This window comes from Lissotriton vulgaris, chromosome 3_1, assembly GCF_964263255.1.
Source record: "Lissotriton vulgaris chromosome 3_1, aLisVul1.2, whole genome shotgun sequence".
In the NCBI taxonomy this organism is placed as follows: Eukaryota; Metazoa; Chordata; class Amphibia; order Caudata; family Salamandridae; genus Lissotriton; species Lissotriton vulgaris.
The window spans coordinates 2,110,694,266-2,110,718,884 of NC_141689.1; the positions used below are offsets into that span (position 1 = coordinate 2,110,694,266).

The 24,619-nt window shown below is 44.9% G+C and overlaps 1 protein-coding gene across 1 annotated transcript in view; it reads left to right on the forward strand.

The window, feature by feature from the left end:
* Nucleotides 1-24,619, forward strand: part of NFXL1 (nuclear transcription factor, X-box binding like 1) — a 680,877-nt gene that overhangs the window by 73,044 nt on the left and 583,214 nt on the right. The window contains exons 4-7 of the mRNA XM_086962681.1: nucleotides 594-703; nucleotides 14,394-14,524; nucleotides 17,389-17,567; nucleotides 21,145-21,306. Of these exons, the coding sequence (XP_086818807.1) occupies nucleotides 594-703; nucleotides 14,394-14,524; nucleotides 17,389-17,567; nucleotides 21,145-21,306 (582 nt within the window). The remainder of the gene's footprint in view (nucleotides 1-593; nucleotides 704-14,393; nucleotides 14,525-17,388; nucleotides 17,568-21,144; nucleotides 21,307-24,619) is intronic.

Sequence of the window (24,619 nt, forward strand, 5' to 3'; positions counted from 1 at the left end):
GATTGAATGGATACATAGAGAGGGAAACGTTTACAATAACAATACCGACGAAGGTAGAGTGGATTGCGCACCGCGGGTAACACGAAGGACCGTTTCGAACCAGAGCACAGCAATTCACGTCGAACCTGATGGCGGAAAGAAAACAATCTAACAATGGAGTCGATGCCCATTCGCACTAGCACTGAAAGGAGGAATCACCTTACCTCGTGACTAGGAAAGACTTCTTCGAAGAAAAACAACTTGCAAACATCCGGGCCCAACACTAGATGGCAGGAGTATGCAAAGCATGTGAATCCACAGCTCTACTTTCCAAGAGTAGATGCGTACTTAGAAAGTAGCATAATCCTTATGTAATGTTATTGCAGCACATTTTGTGATAGTATTACTTCATAATTTTGCAAACCATTTTTAATGCAGTTTAATGACCTAAATTACCTATATTCACACTAAATGATTGCAGTCTTCACCTTATCTTATATCCTTTATCGATTGCTTGTTACTCATATAAATTGATTTAGAATAATAGAATTAACAAACATATAGTTCTAAAGAACCAAGCTGAAGAAGATTTTCTTTTTGCATATTATTTTAAGATGGAGATTCGACTGAACTGCAGCGAACACGACAATACGTAAATGATGCCTTCCAGGCCGGTGCTATGACCTGCTTAATATGTATTGCTTCTGTCAAGAGGAACCAAGCTGTAAGTATGTTTTTCTTTTATCTAAGTGTGCATTGTTAAGCATATCTAATAGACAGAAACTGGACATTGTGGTTGTATTGCCATCAGTTATAGATCAGTAGACAGATGGACTCCTTGGACTGACATAAACATTGGGAGTTTACACTTCATGAATGCAATTCAGCTTCAGACCTACAGAGCAATATTGCTTGCTTGTATGAGAAATAAAATGGTATCTAAATGGTCGGCGGTGAGATGACCTCCTCAGAAGTTGGAGGATTATTGCACATTTTTGGTTGGTGGATTAAGAAGTGCTTTTGTCTTTCACAGTATTCATATCTATGAAAGTTTAGAACTCCATATTTATTGAAGTTGCATGTTTGCACGAAAAATGCCCTGGAGTGCCATTTTTTAAAAACATGTTTTTATCAATGTTTACAAATAAGCTGTCAAAAATAAAGTGTATATAGAGTTTCATAGATAGTCAACGGCTGTATGCTGTGCAGGTAGGTTAGGAATATCTTGCAGCGCTAATAATAATGCATTCTCATATTAATGTTTACATAATATAATACAGTTCTGTTAGAACGGAAGGATCTTCTGCTTGGTGACAGACATGCACCCCTGCCCTGAGTGTTCAGCTGCAATGATACCTGGATCCTTTGTGGCAATTTTTTTTATCATGGTACAACATGAATCAAGCGTGTGAGCCATGACCTAGGCATGTCTCATTGATTGCGGTCTTGTCAGACCAGGAGGGGTGCACAAAGCATTACCCTTGTAGGGGTAAAGCGCTACTGCCCTTACCAAAAGTAAAGAAGAGCGGTTGAGCAGCATATCATTTTTATTATGTTCAGTAGAGTGAACAGACCTTAAAACCTGTGATCCTGGAGTGAGGCCCACCAGCGCACTCATGTAAACTTACACTGCTGTATACTTAATGAGGCCTTGGCCGAAATCTTGTTAGTATCTAGCGCTGTGCAGCTTGTGCTGTAATTTATGTGTGACTGTGAGTGGTACACTATATGGAGGCCTGTGGGTTGTGTATTGGAAGCACAGGGCCTTGGAAAGGCATGTGTAGTTGGAGGACCCATCCCAGATTTGTGTATTGCCTGCATTCCTGAGAGCTGGATAGGACACATATACTGAAGGAAGGGAGAGACAGGCTTTCTTGTGCTTTTCAAAATGGATCTTTGGTTCTGGAAAGATCACTAGTCAGTGGGGCCTAGTCATTGGGGCTTATAATGGAAACTCTGCAGACTGATAAGAGAAACTCTGCAGACAGGGACTCCTAAAGAGTAGGGCTGGGGTCTTTGTAACTTTTTTGTAGGCATATGTGAGTGATCCTGACACTCCCATCATGGCCTGTGTGCAGGGTAAAGTAGCTTGGAGTTGGTGTAGTATGATAGACTATGATAAACTGCTTCCTGGATAAAGGACAAGACAAAGGAGTGGGCACTCCAAAGTGAGCAACACCCACATCACGAACTTCAAAGACTAGCACACTAAAACCCTTAAGTTTCTTGAAACATCATAAAAAGGGATGCTTGAGAGTCCCAAAATTGTCAAGCACCAGACAGTCAACTGTGGCTGTATTTGATCGTGGCGAAGCTCACTATGACTTCTGCCTGTTGTTACTATGACTGAGGGTCAATGTCGGCTAGTCTCTCTGCTGAGAGAGGGGACCTCTTGCAGGAGAATCAAGACCACTTTCCTTGCAGCCTGGAGTACCAACTTCTGGCTGTTTGCCAGGTAAGGGCTGCTGTGAAGTTTAATGGCTATCTTTCTGCTGCATCGCTGCAACCGAAAAGGCCTACCACCCTGTGCAGTGCTGTGACCTGGAGGGGCCATATCCCTGTGTGTTGCTGTTAGCGAACCTGTATACTAGAAGGGGTCCATGGTGAATAGATAGGGCCATCATCCTTGAACAGCATGGGAAAGTGAAGCGTAGCGGGTTGTGACGTATGTAAGCAAATAAAATGACTCAACCACCACAAGCAAGCCAAGACCTGAAGTCAGAATAAAGAAGACTTACTGCACAACTGGAGGAGCAGTGCAGAAGCCTTCTGCATCACTGGCATCATTCCGGTTACCGCTCATCGCCAGGCCGTAGACACATCTGGGTCTTCTGTATCGCAACCGTAATGATAAAAAGTAAGACTGATTACCAGGCTGCATAGCTTCTGTAGCGCAACCGCACTGAGCAAAAAGTCACTGTGGAAATTTTGAGACTTAGGATCTGAACCTGACAATGCTAAAGTGCCAGCCTTAAGAGTACTGTGTTTATTATTTGTGGTGTGCTGTATTTCACTTTGTGTTTGTGTATTAATACTACTATTTAGGCTGCAGAGCTCTGCGGAGGTATGGAATACATGGATGCCCAAATAACTAAATGTGTCAGGCTGTCAGATGAGCGGGTTATCAGCAAGGATGAGACCAGGGTTAGGGGTGGTCGTTGTCTTAGGGAAAAGACAAGAATTGGTCCAATTGACCTTCAATTCTGATAGGCCAGTGTTTTGGTTGAGAGTCTTGTCGATTGTGGCGGGATTCTCGGGTTTGAGGGCCTAGTCATAGGGTAAGGATGTGGAATCCGATCAATTTGATCAGGGATTACCTTCAGGAAAGAAAAATGTATTTCTTGAGTCCCCTCACTCACCAGGGTTTCCCCACGGTGACATGCTCCATCATTGGGGCCATCCCAGTTCTCTACGAACTGGGGCGTGCTGCGACTTGCGGACTACGTAGGAGCACTTTAAGTGGAAGACTATGTGTAGTGCACAATGTGGTGGAGTGGATTAAAGTGATTAAAAATACCTTGTTAGTGGGCTAAAATACTTTATTATCGCTCCTAGGTTGGTATGTCTAAAAGGGGGTGTTACACCGAGAAAATGAACTGATAATGGGTTAGGAATTCAGTGTAAGATCAACATGTTTCGAGCCTACCCCTAGCTCTTCATCAGGACCACACAGGGACCAGCCCTGTCTATACCACTCCTATTAAACCTAAATTTGGAAATGAAAAATTTAATTTAAATCAAAACAAAAAAAGCTGCACTCCACTAAAATTGCCCCAAAATATTTGCAAACCCTAGTACACCCTTACTACCCTTCCTGTGTTCCCAAAATTAAATTGTCAAGAATAGGTGGAAAATCTTTTTCATTTCTCAGACCCACTTTGTGGAATGCGATGCCACTCTCTGTGCGAAATGAGACTTGCTATTTTAAGTTCAGGAAAGCCTTAAAGACTTGGCTGTTCAACATCTGAAACAATTACACTTCCAGAGACAAACCACTGAATCAGAAGCGCCGGGAAACCCTTTGTTGGGTAGCTGTTGTGCAATACAAGTGAAATAAATAAATAAATAAATAGAGACATCACGAAGATAGATGAGCAAGTCATCTGCATGAAGGGAAACAAAGTGGACACCATCTCCCAGGGGTATTCCCCTTGCGCAACCCTGGGCACTTAGATTCGCTGCCAGGGGCTCAATAGCTAAGGAGAAAAAGCAATGAGTAGAGGAGGCAGCCCTGGCACTTGCCCCTGCATATACAAATGGGATCACATATGAGGTAGCCAGTCTTTACTGTGGCCAACAGTAGGTTGTACAGGAGGAGCACCAATCTTCTGAATTGGTCACCCAGGCCATAGTGCAGTTATACTGCGAAAAGAAAGGTCCTCTCCAGGGAGTCGAAGGCCTTGGCTAGGTCTCAGACCGGGCAGCCTGCATGGGCCAGAGATCCTGGGCGTACTCAAGGTTTCGGAAAAAACGTTGTAGGTTAAAGGAGGTGGTACAAGCTGAAACAAACCCGTTTCAGTCCGGGTGGACCAATGCTGAGCCTAGAGGCGGCAATCGACTTGCAAGAATTTTTGCCAGGATTTTGTTATCAGTGTTAAGTAGCGGTAGTGGCCTATATGTGCCCAGGGCCTTGGGGTCTCTATCTGGTTTAGGTAGCAAAACCAGGAGCGCCTCACAGAGAGAGTCTGGAAGAAGCGAGGACGCCAGAACTTCCTCGTACAGAGTGTGTAGGTGGGGGTCCCATGATCGAAGCATAGCTTTTATAAAATTCTGCAGGTAAATCATCGGGCAGGGGGTCCTGCCAGTGGCGAGGGAATCAACTAACTCCGCTCTTTGTTTTTTTGTGATGGAGGGGAGAGACATGGTGGTTAGAAAGGTGTCAACGTCTACCTGGGTGGTGTCAGACACAGATTGATATAGCAATGTATAGAGGATTATCAATTTGCCATGGATCTCGCGTTGCGTGTGGAGTAGGATGCTATCAGCGGAGCATAGCACCACAGTGGGGCATCTTTGTTGGTCTTGTCGTATGAGCCATGCAAGGTGAGAGCTATGCAAGGAGAGAGCCAGCTCTGTCAGCCGCTGCATGGGACTTAACTGCATGGGTAGTATAGTTAAGACTATGCAACCTCTCCAGGAGTGTCAGGCGTTCATGCTGGTCCTCTACGATGTGGGGCCTATTATACGGAGCGCACACCATATCATTTAAGAGGTGCATAAACCTACCTTCAATGCCTGTGATGTCCCTATCTAGTTGGAGACGCATGGTATTTTGCTTTCCACTTTTCGCAGACCTAGAATAAATTTCGTTTAGGGGGACTTTTTTTCTTTGTCACTCAGATGACTGCTGGTGTATCAAATGCATCGGAGGTGCCGCTGGGCGGCTCCAATGATCTGCTTCATTCCAGTCACCCCGCAACATATTCCAACCGGAGGGTAACAAAAGCAGCAAACCCACAGCGCAGGATGGGGGCTACAGCAGGGCTCCTCCTCCAGTCACAGGCCAACGTCTTCCAACAGCCCCGGGTCCGATGCAACCCCCGGGCTTCCACATGCACAGCACAGTGTGCAGAACGGTGGGTTAACCAAGCCATAGACAAACGGGAGCAGCAAATATATAGCACAGGGTGGGGGCCTCCAAGTGCTCAGCGGGGATTCGCCCTTGGCCGCAAGCCGACGTCAGCTGGCAGGACCAGGTCTGAACTCGGTCTCCAGGCCTCTCCAGGTGTAGCGCAGGGGGGCAGTGTGGTAGGTCAACTGTGCCTCCACTCGCTTGGGGCAATCCATTGACACAGATTGTGGTGTCAGAGCAGGCAGCACCACAGGTACTCCCAGCATGTTTCCTACTGACAAATTCACCGGAGCGGGTGCTGCCCCAGCACACAGGAGGTACGCCGCTAGGACACCACAGTCACCCAGTCTTGATGGTTGGGTAAGGGGCACCAAGCAGGTCCATCGTCACACCAGTGCAGTCGGATGGAGGAGGAAGCAAAGTCCTGCAAGGCACGCTACCAGTGCCCAACCTCCCCCCACTGCCACTCAGCAGTAGGCCGAAATCGGGCGGATATTCCGGCATTGCGTTTTAGAGCTTTAATAGTTGTTGAACTGACACAAGCATGTGCAGGGTAGTATCAGGGTCATTATGCGGCAAGTTTTAATGGCAAATGGCTGGTAAAATAAAGGCTAAAAGGTGGATAATGGGGTTAGTTCTGCGGAGCCTCTTTAGAGTGCGTTCGCCAGCCACACTCCTTCCCTCCACCCTCATATATGCGTTCACAAAGTATACTCCTTCTGATTAGAAGACTATTTGAAGGGATTTAATATTCAGGGACTAAAAGTGGGGTCAAATCGGAATTACATTTTGTATTTCTTTAAGTATCTATGAAAATATTATTGATTTATTTAAAAGCATTGATATGAGGTAGGTGATTAAGTAAAACGTACTTCACATACAAGAATCATTGTATTGGCTGGATGTCTGACCCTTTTGTTAATTTATGTGAATTGTTCTGTGTACCTCGAAGATTCAGGAGAGAACAAGTACAGCATTTTTAGCTCTCCCCTCCGCCTACTGCGAGCCATTCTATTATCTTACTGTGGTTTTAGAGCCACCCACTACTTACCATTGTTTGGATTCAATGCCACTTTCATTTGCTTGGTTCTAATTCAGTAGCGGATGTGGGTTTGCCTCTCCTCAGGAGCATATACACATTACCTGTGTCCTTCCACTGCTCCGATTTCAGGAACTACTTTTTTCTTTTAGTTCAAGCACTCTAAGAGAATGTCTTTTTCTTCTGTCTCCCTTGAGTACCTCTCCCCCTGTGTTGCGTTTATTGCCTGTTTGCTTCCCCCTGTCCTCGAACGCTGTTCTCGCTTGCATGCGTTGATTTTTTTACCCCCACCCCCACATTGCGCCCTCTGTAGAAAAGAAGCAAGTAGGACTAAAACCATGTTTATTGTGCAAAGAAGCACAAGCAGTTGAACTCTTAAACAGACGTGGAATGTTGGTGAAGGTCACAGCACTTGGGGTTCATGCACGTACATAGAAGGAAACCGAGAGGGGAATGAAATTAAGATAATCATAGTACAAACATCCATAAGATTTATAATAATATGTCATAATAAATGCAGACACTACACTCTCGTTCATTCTCATTCTCTCCCTCTCGTTTTGCTTCCTCCAACCTGTGAGCCCCTCCTGTTGCTAACCCCCACCACTGCCGCCCCTTCTTTTGAATTCCCTTCACTTTGTTGCCCCTCAACTTGCTTTTTCCTTCCTGTGTGTTGCCTTACCCCAACCTCCTATCCCATGAGGTAGCTGCCAAATATTAATCTGTCTCCACTCAGAAAGTGTGATCTTGTAAATGTTCAGGTGACAGCCACAGTTCTTCATGGAGAAGCACGGACTTATCACTCATGGAAGATCTCTGTACTCTGTGTGATGCCAATTACTAACGGCACTGCAGCATTTCTGAAACTGACGTTAAAAGCGTCTTTGCAAATGTTACAGCTCACTCAGTGTTAGACCTGCCATCTGTAGGGTGGTCTTTCCCCAAAGGTTTTGCCTGCTTGCTTCCACAGTTTGCTGTGTCTTTGTGCTAGCCTTAGGACTCTGAGCACTTTACCACTGCAAACCAGTGTTAAAGTGCATGTGCTTCTTCACTAAACCTGGTGACATTGGTGTATACATGATTGGCATATTTAGTTTACGTATAAGTCCCTTATAAAGTGATCTACTATATACCCAAGGCCTGTACTCTAAATGGTACTAGTGGGTCTGCAGCACTGTGTGTGCCACCCACACAAGTACCCTTTCAAACCTGTCTCAATGCCCAGACAAAGGTCCGGTGCTTGCTGTGCCACTGGATTCAAGCTAGCCTGGCTTATGAATGGTGATACCCCGAAACCGGTCTCAGGATGCTTGTTTCTGGTCCAGGGAGGACCTGGCTTGGCAGTTAAGGCTGGACTGTTCTCATGGATAGTGGGGTCAAGACTGATTTGCATATGGTGGGGTCCAAACTGGAATGGCATGGCAAGCAAAAAAACTATTGATTTAACCCACATCTGTGCCTGGGGGGTGTGAATGTTTGATTTGCTCAGCATTCCGTCCATCATCTGTGCTGCACAGCATTGGAGCAGGGGCATAACACAGGCCCCTGAGGCGCCTTCAAGAGGCCCCATTCAACACAAGACCAATAAAAATCTGTGCGATATGGGAGACCGGGCTCCTCATCACATTTAGCGTCGGATCTTTATTTTGCATTACTCTGCTGATCCAGGATGCTGTTCAAAATTACTGGAATTATTGAAAAAGCCAATAGGTTCCAGAGGCAATTCCTTTCCGGTTTGCCAATGCTTGTTTCATAAAAGCAAGTATCTAGCTGGACATTCATTTATTGGGGCTGGTGAGCATATTTTAAGCTTGCTGAAATGATACGGACCCAGGTATTGTAGTAGTCGTTCCTGGCATTTTGTGGACCAAGCACTTGAGAAGATTTCACATTCCTCTATAATAAAATGCTCATCCTGGGCCTTTTTTCGACATCCGTGGTATAAAGGTGGCCTCCATGGTATAATGACAGCCGTTTTTAGGTTTCGCCCTGGCCGTAGCACCTGCGAAGCAGGTGCTACGCCCAGGGCGAAATGTTATGATCTCCATTATGGGGCTTCGTCCCGCCTCGGTCTTCCATTGGCTAGCTCCATAAATGGAGGCTAGCCATTGGAAGACATGGTTGTCCATCACTGTTTCCCGTTCAGAACGCGAATCGTGGGCGTTTCTGACTCTTTTTTTAAGTCCCGCCCCCCTCCCTCTCGCCGAGGAGTTATCCCGCCGTCAGCGAGCCATTTGTTTATCCCCCGCCCTCTCTCCTGTTGTCCGTGCCTTCTCCCTCCCGCCCACTATCCGTGCCTCCTCCCTCCCGCCCACTCCTCTCGCCAAGGATGTTTTCCCGCCCTCCTCCCGCCGTCAGCGATCCATTTGTTCCCGCCATTCATTCTCAATTCAAAAAGGTGAGTAGAAGGGCCATGGCACGGAGATGTAAATAAATAAATTAATAAATTAAGCGGGTGGCAGTTTGCCTCGCCTCGTGTTTGCTGCTGTGACCTGCGGTCTGGTGTTTGCAGCGTGGCTGCTGGAAGCAAGCAGGGGAGGGGCGCAACTGGCACTGGGAGAGTGGCAGAGGGTGGGGGTAATGGGCGACACCAGCGGGCGGCCTCCGCAGAGCCACTGGCAGGGAAAAGAGCCGCTTTGGAGGCAAGAGGCACGCACACCTGCGAGCGGGAAGCGCTGATTACTGGAGGGAGGCGGCACACGTGAACCAGCCCCCAGCGGAGGCAGCGCAGCGCTGCACGCACAACGCCAGCAGAGACGAGGCGCCCACCGCGAGACCTTCAGGGAGCACAGACCTGCAGCGCGGGTCAAGAGACTCGGTGGGTCTGTCAGAACGAGACCCCCAGCCCGACAGAATTGTAGCGCCTTGGACTGGACGCGGAGATTCGAGGCGCCCCCGCCAGGCAGCGAGAAGAGCACCCCGTCTGCGGTGCAGACCTACAATGGGGCTGGAAGTTGAAAATCCCAACGGAGGGGGCTCTGGTGAACCCACAAGCAGGGGCTGCAGTCGCAGGTACTCGAACTGTAGGGGGCTGGGTCGGGTAGGGTACACTCGGGCTCTGGTGCGGGAAATACTGAAGGGCACTCACTGGTTACCAAATTACTCCATGTGGTCCGGGACAGTGCTCCAGTTCAGGACTTTCCTTTTACTAATCACTGTTTTCAGGCGTGATAGTCCAGTCGCTTGAGGGGAAACGAGACAGTACTTCCCTTTGCCAAAATGCATTAAGGGGGTTAAGAAAATCCTAGGAGTAGGAAACTGTGTTAATAATGGCATGGACTCACCTGGTAACCGTAGTGAAGGTGTCTGATGGTGTGCTGGCGCGTGTGCTTGGAACTCCGCTGCCTTTGCAGGGGTCGGTGGTGCACACGAGGGGTCTGTGGTAGGATACATGATGTACAATGAGAGGGATGTGCGTTTTAGACTGACGTTTGCTCTGGGGGCCATCGTAGGCTGAAGTGGTCTGTGATGGGATACACCGGTATGACGTAACATGTACTGGGGCTCTGGTGAGCTGAAGTTGTTGGTGATGTAATGCAGAGCTGTGATAGAACATGCACTTGGAAACTCTTGCTTTTATGGGGGAAGAGGGCTGTGATGGGCTGAGGGGGTCTGTGTTGAGATACATGTGGAGGTACTCAGGACTCTGGGACATACTGGGGGTTGTGATGGATGAGGCCTGTGATGGGATTACTGACGTACGAGAGGTGTGTACTTCCCACTCTGACGCATGTACTGGGGACTGTGGTTCACTGGAGGGGTCTGTGAAGGGATGAGGCTGAACACGCGACTGTGGCACTTCTACTGGGGCTGTAGCTGCCGGTCACATCACATAGGGTATATTTATAGGAATCATGAGAGATGTGGAAGGGGTGTGTGGTTTTATTATTGGAATAATATTATTATAGTGTTGTGATTTTAGTTTACGGAGGGCTGTGATTTGAGTGTGTGTGCGTGCAATTGTGCCAGTGTATGTACTCGGGATTGTGAGGGATATGTCTGTACTGGGGTTGGTGAGTTATGTACTGTAACTGAAATGTGCTTTAGTTTTTTGGAGTATAATTAAGGCTCTGGGTTTATGGCATTTGCTTTTTAACATTTCCGTCTGTATTTATCCTTAATTATGTTTGGGCCATTTTTATAATTATTTATCCATATTTACTGTATATTTTGGGGATAAATGTGGTTGTAAAATTGTTTCCACATTTATTTAACTGATAAACCTGCACACATACTTCGACGCCTGACGTGTTTTAGAAAATTAAGAGGGCAAACACTACAATACACCCTCTTCTAAATATTCGCATTATACTACACATGTATGCTGGTGAGCACCCAATGTTGGGGGGGGAGGGGCTCTGTGTGGGTGTGTGGGGGGGACTCTGTGTGGGGGGGACTCTGTGTGGGTGTGTGGGGGGCTCTGTGTGGGTGTGTTGGGGGCTCTGTGTGGGTGTGTGGGGGGCTCTGTGTGGGTGTGGGGGGCTCTGTGTGTTTGTGGGGGGCTCTGTGTGTGTGTGTGTGTGTGTGGCATTTGCGAGAGATTAAGCTATTGGCATTGTAAATGACAATGCCATTTATTTATCTGTTTTCAAAACCAACACATAAATAAAAATGTTGTCATTTAAAATGCCAATAGCTCTAACTTTTGCAAAGGCGAAACCGTTGCATTGTAAATGCTTGTTGTCATTATAAGGAGGGGCATCCTTGCCATGTTGTTGATCATCCCTGAAATTAAGGCGGACTTCCTAGGCATATTGTGGGCAAAACTGTGAGGCCTGCAACTGGCATAACAGTAGTCATTCTTGGCATTTGTGCACGTCCTTTGCGTGTGTTTTCCCTCTTGGAATAATGATGGATTGTTACGGTTACCTGTTGTAATATAGTTCACCTCCCTGGCATAATAGTAGCAATTCCTGACACATTATGGTCATCATTTGGCCTTCTGAAGTTTTTCCCTGGCATAATGCAGGCTTTGACATACTGCTTGTTATTGTTGGCGTGCTGATGGTCAACCTGGCATTATGGTCCTCGAGAATGGTATTTTGTTAGCATGTTGCCATGTTTATGAGTATTTTGTTGTGGATTTCATGGCAGCGACACAAGGCATGCTGATCTAAATGATAGACTGAATGAATGTTTGGGACCAAGCATTTATTTACAAAAAATGTTAGGCATTTGTCTCTAGACAAAAATACATCTTTTCATGAAAATGACAAGCTATTATTCAGAACATTTTATTTATTGATTCAAAATGAAAACTATATTTTTGGTGGCAAATATGTAAAGCTGATACTTGCTCTTTCAAATTGTATATAATGATGATATTTCAGTGAGCATTCATGCTGACTTCTAATTTTATTGGCAGATGCTATCTATCCTGCTCTGCTCCATGAATGCTATTTCTCATATCTTGCCTAGACATTTTAGTGTACAGAGCTTTTATGAACTTAACAATACTGTTATTTAAGGTCTAAGTGTGTAAGATTGGTGTAACATTTTGAGTTCTTTGTAGCCTTTACATTTGCACTGCTTTAAGCATGCTTTGGGAGTGTCTTCACCTTCTGTCTACAGCCTAAGCCGTTAGATTTGTATAAGATTTAATTTTTCCACCTTAACCAAACCTTGTAGATTCTCCATCTTAAAAATGACTGGGAATTTAATTGAAAGAGAGCGGATTGAGAAATAAAACAAATTTAATATACAGGTGACAAAAGATGCCTTCTTCAGTTAGAATGGGTCATGTCAAATGCATACATAAACTGATTAACTAATTTTAAGGGAAATTGTGCTGAAAAAGTGCTGTTTGTCACAACTCTGTAACATTTTTCATTAACGAGCGAGCCAACAATACCACATGTGATGGTCGTAGTTTTATCTGATTCCTGTGAAACAAGCACTCTAAAATATACAATGTCGGTCCCTTTTATTCAAAGGCTTCTCAGAGAAACATGTTAAGTGTTCCATTTGTGTATGTGAAATAGAAATGCTGGTATGTCAACATGATTTGGCTTCACAAGATTGTGTGATGCGAGTGCTCATGCTGATATGAGGGTGCCTCGTGTTTGTAATTGTAACTGTTGAATCTTGAAAAAGAGGTTAGGTCACTCTGGTTCATTGATTGGCAGTCGTTGGAAGGTGAGGAGCCATACATTTTTTTCACTACACAAAACAAGCTTGTGAAACTTTGCATGCAACCTCTCAAACCCCTCCCCACCCCAAAACCACCCCTGTTACACGAATCAATCTAAAAAAAGAAAATATACAAGGATTTCGGGCTCACTTTCTTTGCTTGATCAGTGCAGTTGGTTGTCTCAAACACTATCAAAGGTCACATTAAAAATGAATTTAAGAATTGAAGTTTCACGCTTTAATAAGGGATCTGCTGTGAGGATTGCAGTGTATAGTACAACCAGCCAGACTAAGGGGCTTACTGTCTGCATATATGTAAAAAGAATTGAGTACCATTTCTCATTCCATGCTTGCATGTGTGGAGAATATTCCTCGTTAAAATCACGACATGCTTTGCGACTTCGCCACGTTGGGAGCACTTCCCTGCTCATCAAGCATACAGGAGTGGCATTCCATACACCTCAAACGTGACACAAGGACCTATCCCCTCCTGCTTCGAAATTCCTCAGACAGACCAGAAGCAGAACAAGGCCACATTATTGACACAGGTTTACAGCTGCGATCCAGCAATTTTGTTTCAGTTAGTGAAAGTACATTATTTAAGTTCTTAAGGGTTATATGGTACATTAACCGATGCTTCTGCCGACCGAGTGATACGAAGAGAGTAATAGAGTGAGGAGTTTGTCTTCGAACTATCTGTGAAACAGTGGGAAAAGATATCTTCCGATGTGGTTACGAGTGAGCCAGAATTGGTCTTGAGACGTATACAACCATTTTAGTTCTGAATGAATTGTTCACCCTTGAAAATGTTTCTGTAAACCTTTGGAATCTCATCAGTGCTGGTTCATTGAGCACATACAGTGGTTTTCTGAAAGAGTAAAATAGTTTACTCAGGATGATTTCAAGGATTCAATTTATATCAGGCTGTACTCTTCCTGTGACACTATTATACTGGTTTTGTTGCTCTTTCCAACCTCAATGGCTCTGATTTGGCCTCTTCTTAAATGGATACATCATGCTTTAGGACAGTGAAAAATATTCCATCTGTATGGAAATTTCATCTGAAGCCAGCGTGCGACGATTGATTCCAAAGATTAAGTGAACTGTCAGCCCACAATATTATGTTTGAGAAGTGGGGGATAATGAAAAACCCTTAATGCTGTTATAGGTTAATGAATTGTTCATGTGAATGGAGGACCGAGCATTAGGTATCAGTTTATGCATTGTGCATTTTTTCTCATATTGTCTTGTTGTAGAGTGTGGATTTTTTTATTGCGTTCAAGGTTTATTTATCTCTATTTTGTTGCTGATTAGTAGAGATTATTTATGCATGTCTGGTGATGTATAATACATATATTGCTTCAAAACGTATTTTTACCCAATGGCAGATGTTTAGTGTTATGCCCATGAAGTGCAGAATTCAGGGGATATTAGCAGCAAGGGAAAAGCAGTGTACTCTAACAGTATTGAAAACACAATGGCACATCCTGTAAAGTTTTTATACGTTCAGCCCTTGTTTGAATGTCGCACATTTTTCAATGCCAGCGCCGCTTTCAGATACAGTGACCGTTGAGGTGAAGTGGGGGTAGTCGGATACAAGACACTGATTTCTTTGTTAGAGAATATGCCTATTGCTATGAGTCTGCCCACCCTTAACCAATAGCTTCTTCCTAGGTGTGGAGTTGTTCTGGATGTTTCTGTCTCTTCCATATGCCCTGCATCCAGAAGTGGGCCAAGGACAGCGTTTTTCTTGTCTCCTCTATAACAGATGATGATTTTGGAAAGAAAGATTATCCATGGCATTGGTAAGATATCTGCAATTTTTTAAAAACGTTTTCTTTAGCGTTCAACAGAACCAGGTGGAGCGATAGTTAGAACCCAAAGGTTGACCCATGTAAAGCGGATAGAGGGCTATGTAGATCCAAAAGATTTCTCGGTCTTTTTGATATTTTAGAAATGTACTTTTTATTTCCTTCAGATAATATTGTGTAGGGTATGTTTGCAAACGTGATGTTGAATCACGAATGCCTTTGTGCATCAAGAAATATGTTGGATTCTGCTTTCTTGTTGCATTACAAATAAGCATCACTTTTCCAGTCTCTGATTTTTTTAAATATAGTTTTGGTATTTTGTTCTGTAACAACTGTTTAAATGTGACAACCTATCTTGTTTTTAACACCCTCAATATATATGCCGTTATGTGTGAAATACTCTCAGTTGAGTCAAATTAAGGTAACCAGATCCAAATTTAGTGATTCTGATTTTCAAGTAGATTTTTGGTTTGTTTTTGGAAACTCAGTATCTTGTTTGTTAGTGCGTGCTCAACATGACCTGATGTCTGGAAGCACCTTAGGTTATTACAGTACTGCACAGTAGCAGTCTCTCTCACAGGCTGCAGCTACAGCTGCCACCTTTAGGGAAAGGGATTTCTGTATGCCAGTAGGAGGACCTGGGAGACAATGGTAACCTTGCTGTTCTCCGGTGTGCAGACAGGTCAGTGTAGTCTAGATTTAGTATCCCATGCCTCTCCAGGGACAGAATTTTTAGGCAAAGTAACATCATGCAGAAACATCCAAAGGAAATGGTGAAGTGACGAGGCCATAGAGATGCAGCGGCCCCAGCAGCAAAACTGCTGGCACTGACTTTGGTTTGAATTTATTATATTGGCTCTTTTGAGGATTTTCAGTAGTCGGTGAATAAGTACGTGAGTAGAGTTTTGGTCAAATTCAGTTTCAAGGCACTCTGAGTGCATGGCAACTGCTTAGCCTAACCCACAGCCAAGGTTCCATTACAAGAGTCATTCCATAGCCTGCCCTCTGCTCTCCCCTATTAGTGCATGTGAAATGCATGTGTCTTGTTAGGGCTGCACGCTCTCAAAGGACAGTAACTCTCTATGGACCATATGTATCACAATGTTTTTTTGCGATTCTCAAATAGCGATTTTTTGTGAATCGCTATTTGAGAATCGCAAAACGCTATCCGCCTGATTCATGAAGCCGAAATGGGCTCGCAAAGGGCCAGATTCTGAGAATCTGGCCCTTTGCGAGCTCTATTTTTGCATTTGGGATTCATCATCCCAAATGCAAAAATCGGTAATAGCGATTTTGCTATTTTGCGATGAATTACATTTAAGGAATCTCTATTTGAGATTCCTTAAATGCAATTCATCATCCATTTTAAAATTGCGAATTCGCAATTTCGGCCCGCTATTTACCGCGAGGTCAAACCTCGTGGTAAATAGCGAAAACTTAGAAAAAGCATTTTTCTAAGTTGCATGTTGCACACACACATGTCCTTCGGACATGTGTGTGCGCAACACCTGTTCGTATTTACTTTTAAGGACACCCCTGGCACCCTTTAAATCGCAATCTTATTTGCGATTAGCAAATTGCTAATCGCAAATAAGGAATACTCCCCATTCATTCCTATGGGCCTTTTGGCCCATTGGAATGAATGGGGAGTTATTCCTTATTTGCGATTAGCAATTTGCTAATCGCAAATAAGGAATATGTAGGAATCGCTTTTGTTTTTGCGATTCCTACATGAATGCCGTTTTGCGAGTCTGAAATAGCGATTCCTTATGATTCGCTATTTCAAACTCGCAAAATGGCACTATGATGAATCAGGCTGTATGTATGCAGGATTTGCAAATAATTTTGCGAATCCTACATATTCCTTAATTGCGAATTGCAAATTGCGATCTGCAATTAAGGAATACCAATGAAAGGGAAGACATTCTCAATTTGCGATTCTCAATTAGAGAATCGCAAATTGATAATGCAATTTCAAGGGTGTCAAAAGGACACCCTGTTGCACCCCTGCAATGTGCATGTGAGCACATGTGGTGCACATACATGCCCCAAGGGCATGTATGTGCACCACATGGCTCTTTGAAAAATGCAAAAAAGTGCATTTTTCAAAGAAATCGCAAATTACCACCAACTTGAAGTTGGTGGTAATTTGCGATTCCTTAAGGCCAAATTGCACTTTTTCTGTGCTTCTTACATTGCATTTAAGGAATCACGCTTTGCGATTCCTTATATGCAATTGCAAAATAGGGTAATCGCAAATTTTGCGATTCCTTATTTTGAGAGTCCGTTTTCTTTAATACCTACCACTAAGCCCAATTGCGATCGCAATTTGGAATGATGCATATGGCCCTTTGTTTCATGCATATCAATGTAACTTGTGTCTGCTGTTTGTGCAGATTTCCTAGGTTATTTTGGACGTTTTTGCATTTTTTCCAGAAGAAATTAAAACACATATTTTTCAGATTGTCGCACAATTTTTCTAATGCTGGACTGCATCTGTTAAGTAGTTTTTGAGTATCCACGTCTCGGTCTTATGGTCTGGTTTGTGAAATACCATGGCTTTACTTTTGCATACCTTTGATTAAACCGTGCTGAAAAGAGCATTACAAATCGCACAGTCCGTCATTCAAGGCTATTATAGTGCTAGTTCGCTATTCTTATTCTATAATTGTAATTATAGCATTCATTTGTCTTCATTCTGCTGTAATCTGTAATTGGAATTATAGCATTCTTTTGTCTTAGTTCTACTGTAATGTAGCATTTTAAAGCAGTGATTTGGCTTTTTTAGCACATAGGTGGTCAGAACTATATGTTCATTTTCTGTAAATATTACATTTGTTCTTTCTCTCTGTTCCTAGTCCCAAGTGTCGTTTCGAGTACCAGCGTGTTGAAACCCCCAGTAGGTACTACTGCTACTGTGGAAAAGTGGAAGACCCACCGGTGGACCCATGGCTTGTACCGCACTCCTGCGGTCAAGTGTGTGAAAAAGAATTTAAACCTTCATGTGGACATAAGTGCCTATTGCTATGCCACCCAGGTAATTATCTGCATGTACAGAAATACAAATGGTGGTATCAACTGGATCAAACTGCCAGTTAAAAAAATGCAGATCCCACATATAAATGTGCACTTTACGGCAGTATGTAAGTAAGGAAAAAATGAATGTGAGGTAAGAATTGGATCTGAATTTCATGTTTAATTTTCTCTGACCAGGGATAGTACTCTGTCTGGCCTTGTCTGACTGGACTGATGCTCCTGTCTCGAACTTCTCAAATCTGCAGTCACATTTATTTCTAGTTGATCTATTGTATTATACTTATTCCTGAATCCTGGGTCTCTGTTACTCCCAACTGTGGATACCCTGCCACGTACAGGCAGAAGTAGAACTCATCACCAAAGCGCTCCGTTCACAGCTTTTCTTGACTGGAATTACGGACACAGCACATCACATTGCATCCAACCTCTCATCCATCCATCATGCTGGTGTGCATCGTGTGCAGTTCTGCCTTTATGAACTTTAAGAGGTGTAAAGTGACACCGGGCATAGATGTAGAGTTGCTAATAAAATAAATCCAAAAGTCTGTACATCACCATAAATGTAATATTAATTGACTTCTACAACGTAAGCCAGTCAGATGATATTTGACCTTGCTAGCAGTAAAAAAAAAAACTTCCTTCTGTGGTTTTGCGGTAGGTCTGGCTGATGACTACTGGAACATTTGAGTTTGGTGGAATGTATGTGTCAGAATGCTGATGATTATTTTTTGCATGAACCCCAATAGCAAATCCAACAGGTCTCGCCTTATGGGCCTATAGGCTTTTTCAACATCTTTTGGGGATGCTGTTTAGTTAATACGCTTGTGTGCCTATAAAATGCCCTGGGCGACATATATAGATATTTTGTATTTACTGTTCCATGATACATCAGTCAGCAAAAAAGTAAATGAAGTAACATGAAAGTGCTTTTTAAGGCATATGCAGTAGGGCAGACAGCAATTTGCTTGCTGGTTGTCCAAATATATATATTTTTTAAATAGATAGTGGGGTACAGTGGAGGCGTGAGTGTAAGGAGCAGTAGGGAGTGGGTGGGAGAGGGGAAAAGCAGCACAAAAAGGAGAGCTACACAAGGGTTCGGAGGCACATAAGACATTTCAGCACGAGGGAGACAGCTATACTGAACTCCTGGAAGGCGGGTATTTGGTGGTGGAGAAGTTCTTTAGGGAGAAAGCTAGAAGACATATGCACTCTCATTAAGTGCTTAAGCAAAGAGAAAAAAATAGTTCCCTTAAAGTGAGCAGTAAAAAGATGGGAGGTCAGCCAATCCGAGAGATCCTAAAGAAACTATAGTCCAGGGGAGAGACAAACACAAAATGGATATTCTGGGACAAGGAAAGTAATTGAATAAAAAAGCAAGCAATTGAGAGTGACAATAAAGCCAACCAACAGCGGAGGTATGCTCCTGTACGTACTTGGTAAGCCCACAATCGGTCTTTTACAACCAGGCAGCTTGTGCTCTCTGGTAGGTTTGACCTAAAATTGGTTTAAAATATTGTACACCAATTCCGAGGTTGAGAAGATATGCCTAAACATGTTGGGTGCTGGTGATTGAACTAGGCGTCACTATGTGAAAAGAGTTTATTAGCATGTAATACTGGCATACTAGATGTGTTGAGGGAGAATAGTTGACAAATCTATGTTTAAAACATATTTGGACCATTGATGGCTTAAATGTTATTGTGGACATGAAATACCTCTGTGTTATATGTATTATAAGGTGTATGCCTTTCTGTTTTTTATTTTAATTTCAATATTGTACTGTAAGATAAATTAAGTTTAATAAATGTGTGCTAGTATGAAGGTCCAACATATAACCTGGAGTTACCCAGTTGGATATCTCAAGTTTACATGTTACACAAGTCTCATATTGACACCAGTCTGCTGAGAACACATCCTCTTAGGTCTGTAAACAAGTACAATAATAAGATGAATTTGTTCAGTCGGACTTTGAGCGTTCTTTAAAGATTGGTGAGTGCAGATATCCACCAACAATTGGAACATGTTGCCATTGCCTTATTTAGAGTGTGTGCGGCGTACCTCAAGGATCCTCACTCAGTCCCACCCTCTTCAACGTATACATGAGCCCCCTCGCGGCCATCGCACGCCAACACAACCTCAACATCATCTCTTACGCGGACGACACTCAACTGATCCTTTCTCTCACCAAGGACCCCAACACCGCCAAAACTAACCTACACGAAGGAATGAAAGAAGTCGCCGAATGGATGAAACAAAGCCGTCTGAAACTGAATTCAGACAAAACAGAAGTCCTCATCTTAGGTACATCCCCCTCTGCATGGGACGACTCCTGGTGGCCGGAAGCCCTCGGAAAAGCACCCATCCCGACAGACCATGCACGGAACCTTGGCGTCATCCTGGATTCTTCACTCTCCATGAACAGACAAGTCAACGCCGTATCCTCTTCCTGCTTTAACATTCTTCGCATGCTCAGAAAAACATTTCGCTGGATCCCCTCCGAAACAAGGAAAACAGTCACCCACGCTCTAGTCACGAGCCGACTGGACTACGGAAACACCCTCTACGCAGGCACCACCGCTAAACTCCAGAAGAAACTACAACGAATCCAAAATGCCTCAGCCAGGCTCATACTAGACATCCCACGCAATGAACACATCTCTGGTCACCTTAAAGACCTCCACTGGCTACCCGTCAATAAGAGGATCACTTTCCGACTGCTTACCCACGCACACAAATCACTCTACGACATCGGACCAGATTGCCTCAACTCTCGACTGTCCTTCTACACCCCCTCCCGCCAACTTCGCTCCTCCAACCAAGCCTTCGCCACTGTACCTCGCATCAACAAGACCACCATGGGAGGCAGATCCTTTTCATACCTGGCTGCCAAAACATGGAACTCACTCCCCGCTTACCTTCGCCTCACCCAGAATCACCTAGCGTTCAGAAAGCAGCTTAAAACGTGGATATTTGACAAATAATCCTCCTCCCCTTCCTAAGCGCCTTGAAACCCTCTGGGTATGTAGTGCGCTATACAAATTTTATGACTTGACTTGACTTGCGTGGGTATGCACTCTAAAGAGCCTGGGCAGGATATCCACCCATTTTTGGTCTATCTCCCACATCCAAAACACTAAATAACACACTTTTTTTTAATGTGTCTTGTTATGACCAGTAATCAACATTTTCTGTATTAAATACCATTACAGGCGGCATGGAAACATATTTTGCTTACACCATTTTATTTGTTTTCATCAATTTCCCAAGCACCTGATAAACAAAACATTTGCAAAGCATAACATGGGAAATTATATCTGTTCCCTTATTGGTGGAGTTTTGCTTTTTGTCATCGTTTTCTTGCAACTAATATATAACCCATCTGACTTTGTGCGTTTGCTCAGTAAGCTGCACTCTATAGTATTGGCCTCAGTGAATAAATGTGTTTACTTTGTGGAATTTAGCAATATTTATAAAGAGGTAATTATTACCTATTGAGTATTTGGTAGTAAACTTGTCAGAAATCTATATTGAAACTTGTTTTTATGTTTTAATAATCTTGCATTTTCCTTGTTGTTTAGGCCCATGTCCTCCGTGTCCAAAAATGGTCACCATAACATGCTACTGTAAAAAAGCAAAGCCGGTGCCACGGCGCTGCAGTGCCAAGGAGTGGTCTTGCCAGCTACCATGTGGGAGGAAATTGCAATGCGAGCAGCACAAATGTGAGCAGCCTTGTCACAAAGGTACATATGTCTTATCTTAAGTGTAAAGCATTATATTCAGCTACACATTTTAGCTTGCTAGTGTAAAATCACAAGCAACAGAGTATACTTTTCAAAATAAACACTGTCATGCTGTCCTGTACAATACTACTGCCTGTTGGCAGTCACACTGCATGAAAATAAATGCATATAATTCATGACCGCTGAATATCTCCTTTCACACTCAGGATCCTGGCACACTGTTAGAGATGAGAGTGAACAGTCTAACCAACTTAGACAAAAAGCATTACATATGTAAGGGAATCAATGTTTTATTTAAATTTGTTTTGTTACCATTCTCATTGAGGTTTGCATAGAGGAAAACATACACTGCTATTTAAGGCTGACGCAGACTTCCTCAGTCCCAGTACACAGTACTCTGACAAGTTTCCGCTCAGTTATGTTTCTGACTCTATGCTTGAGATCCAGAAAGACAAGGCTTTGCTATTTCATTTGTTTTATTTCCTCATATGCATTTCTTTTGTGAAAATATATATTCACTCAAAGTATTTACCTTCTACAGGGTACTCACACCGTTTTCTATCAAGTGTGAGGATCCTTGATCATGGCTCAAGATCTGTCACTCTATCCACATTTAGGACACACTGCATGTCGAGAACACCATCAGAAAGTCAGGGAGAACATTTTAATGCAGCGAAGCTCCTCTCGGTGCCAAGGAAACCCTTTTCGAAAACGAGGACCTCCACCTGACCTAATTATTCTCTCTTTGAAGTCATGGATGAATCCCATATGTCTGTCTCTGAATTAAGTACTCTTTTAACCTCAGAGGGATCGTGAAATATTGAGCAAGCCCTTTAGGGACTTGTTCATGGTATCAGAAGGGGAAAATAATGCCCTATGTATGAGCATAGCTCTTTTGGGTTTATTTTCAGCACTGGCCCTAAAGACTAGTTTGGAAGCCAATTCATTTGTAGGGTCATAAAGCCATAATGTTGCAGCCTCATATGACTGCTGCATCATGGATAATGTTGTCAATTTTGTGGAAAATAAATGCTTTCCCAATCCACTTACATTACACATGCTTAGATTACCATGTGTGTAGTTTAAATAATTTTAGGAACTGGAAATTTCCCTTGGTGGTATCACAGGAGCCAAAAATGCAGAATGTCTTCTTACGAAATACACTTGTTAAAAGAGACTGCTAGAGAAATCTAATAAGTTCTGACTTGCCTTGTTTGCACAGTGTCATGTTGATCTGAAAGAAACACGTAGTGATAGATTCCTTACCTTAGAATTACCCCCAGGCGTCCGACTGGCTCCGGAATGTTTTTCGTCAGCAGTACCCCTGCGCGACTGTAGGCGTTGTTGTGCGGCTCCGCGTGCGTCGCTGGCGCCGTGATGACGGCGTCGGAGCTACTTAGACACTCCCACGCGCGCTGATGTCGGTTCTGTCTTTTTCCGTGCTAGCAAGCGCAGATCCGGGAAGAGCAAATACCCCCAGTAATTTTTTGACTGACTTTTTCGAGGCCTTTTACCTCATCTTTTTGAGTTGATCGACTCCTGGTGTCGTACGGATGCCCGGTTTCAAGAACTGTGTGGACTGTCATCGCATGATGTCAGTGACGGATCCCCACTGCGTGTATCTCTACTGCCTGGGGCGCGACCACGACCCCAAGTCGTGCCACGACTGCCAAGCCATGGCAGCGAAGACTTTGCGGGTGCGGTCCTGAAAGTTGCTTGAAGTCCGGCAGTTTACTCCGTGCCGCTCAAGGTCCCGGGCCCGTGGGAGGTCGAGGGACCGGTCACGGAGTCATCATCACCACTCTTCTGGATCTAGATCTTCGCACTCGGGGTCAGGTAAGTCGAAGCATTCCAAGAAGAAGTCGAAGAAGCATCGTCGCTCTTCGACTTCCCAACGCTTGTTGCACGACGCGGCTGAGGGTGTGGGCGGGGCCACCCCCGCTGCTCCGGCCGAGCCTGCGACGTCGCCCCCAGTCTACCTCCCCTTCCCGGGTACGGAGGCGACACCTGCTCATCAGGTGCAAGAATTTCTTGCTGCCATGGCCCGACTCTTTGGGCCGTCTGGCCCCACTGGTGTGCCTACGGGCCCCGCGGGCCCGACGGAGGGTCCTGCCTTACCATCTCCGGCTCCGGCCCCAGTGTCGCCGCCGGCTCTGACCCTGGCGCGACAGGCCACCCCAGGGGTCCGGGCCGGACCCCAATCGACTCCGGTTGACCTTGTAACACCTCCGCTGGCCTCCCATGCACCTCTTCGGACATCGCCTCCTCCTCGGGACGTCGTCGTCCCCAGTTTCAGCCCGGACACTGTGCCAGATCGCGTCGCTCGATGCAGATTCAGACGCCGATGGACCCTTTTATGCTCTATGTCCATTCTCCTTATTTTGAGCCTGTCCCACAGACTTCGGAGGAAGGGGAGGACTGGGAGGGGTCTGAGGACCATCTGGCACAGGATTGTGCTTATGATTCGGACTGGGCAGAGGATTTGGGGGAAGCTAGTGGTCTTGATACCTCACCTGACCCTGGCATGCTGTCTCCTCCTACCGTGGCTACGGAGGAGGGAGCCAGTTACGCAGTGGTGTTGCGTAGGGCAGCCAAGGCTCTCCACCTTGAACTCCCTACTGTGGCCATCAGGAATAACCTACTGACAGAAGTGCTCCAGCCAGCGGCTACCTCCTCGAAGCCCTTGCTGCCGTTCAATCAAGCACTGACAGACGTTCTTTTGGGCACCTGGTCCAAACCCAACACATGGGCTCCTGTGGATAGGAACGTGGCCCGACTCCGGGCGACCCCCTCTTCCTCACCCAACACCCCACCCCAGAGCTTGGTGGTCCAAGCCTCAGCTTCCCAAAGCGAGTTCCCTACTGCACCTCTGGATAGGGAATCCAAGAAGCTGGAACTGTTTGGCAAGAAACTGTTTTCATCTGCCAGCTAAGGGCTGCGGTCGCTGAACACCACTTGCCTCTTGGGCCGTCATACCCACGCTCTGTGGGACGCTGTTGCACAGGTGCTGCCCAGCTGCCCAACTGCCCGGAGGAGGCCCAGGCAGTTCTTGCCCAAGCGATTGCGGCTGGGAGAGATGCAGCGCAGTTCACCATACGTTGTGGGCTGGATACTGCTGACTCACTGGGCAGGTCGATTTCCACGATGGTGGTGCTTCGGCGCCCCTCGTAGTTGAGGACAACTGGCTTTTCAGGGGATGTCCAGAACACCTTGATGGACATGCCCTTTGATGGCATTCGCAACAAGGCAACAAGGCAGACAGTGCGTTGCAGCGCTTCAAGGACTCCTGGGCTACGGCCAAATCCTTTGACCT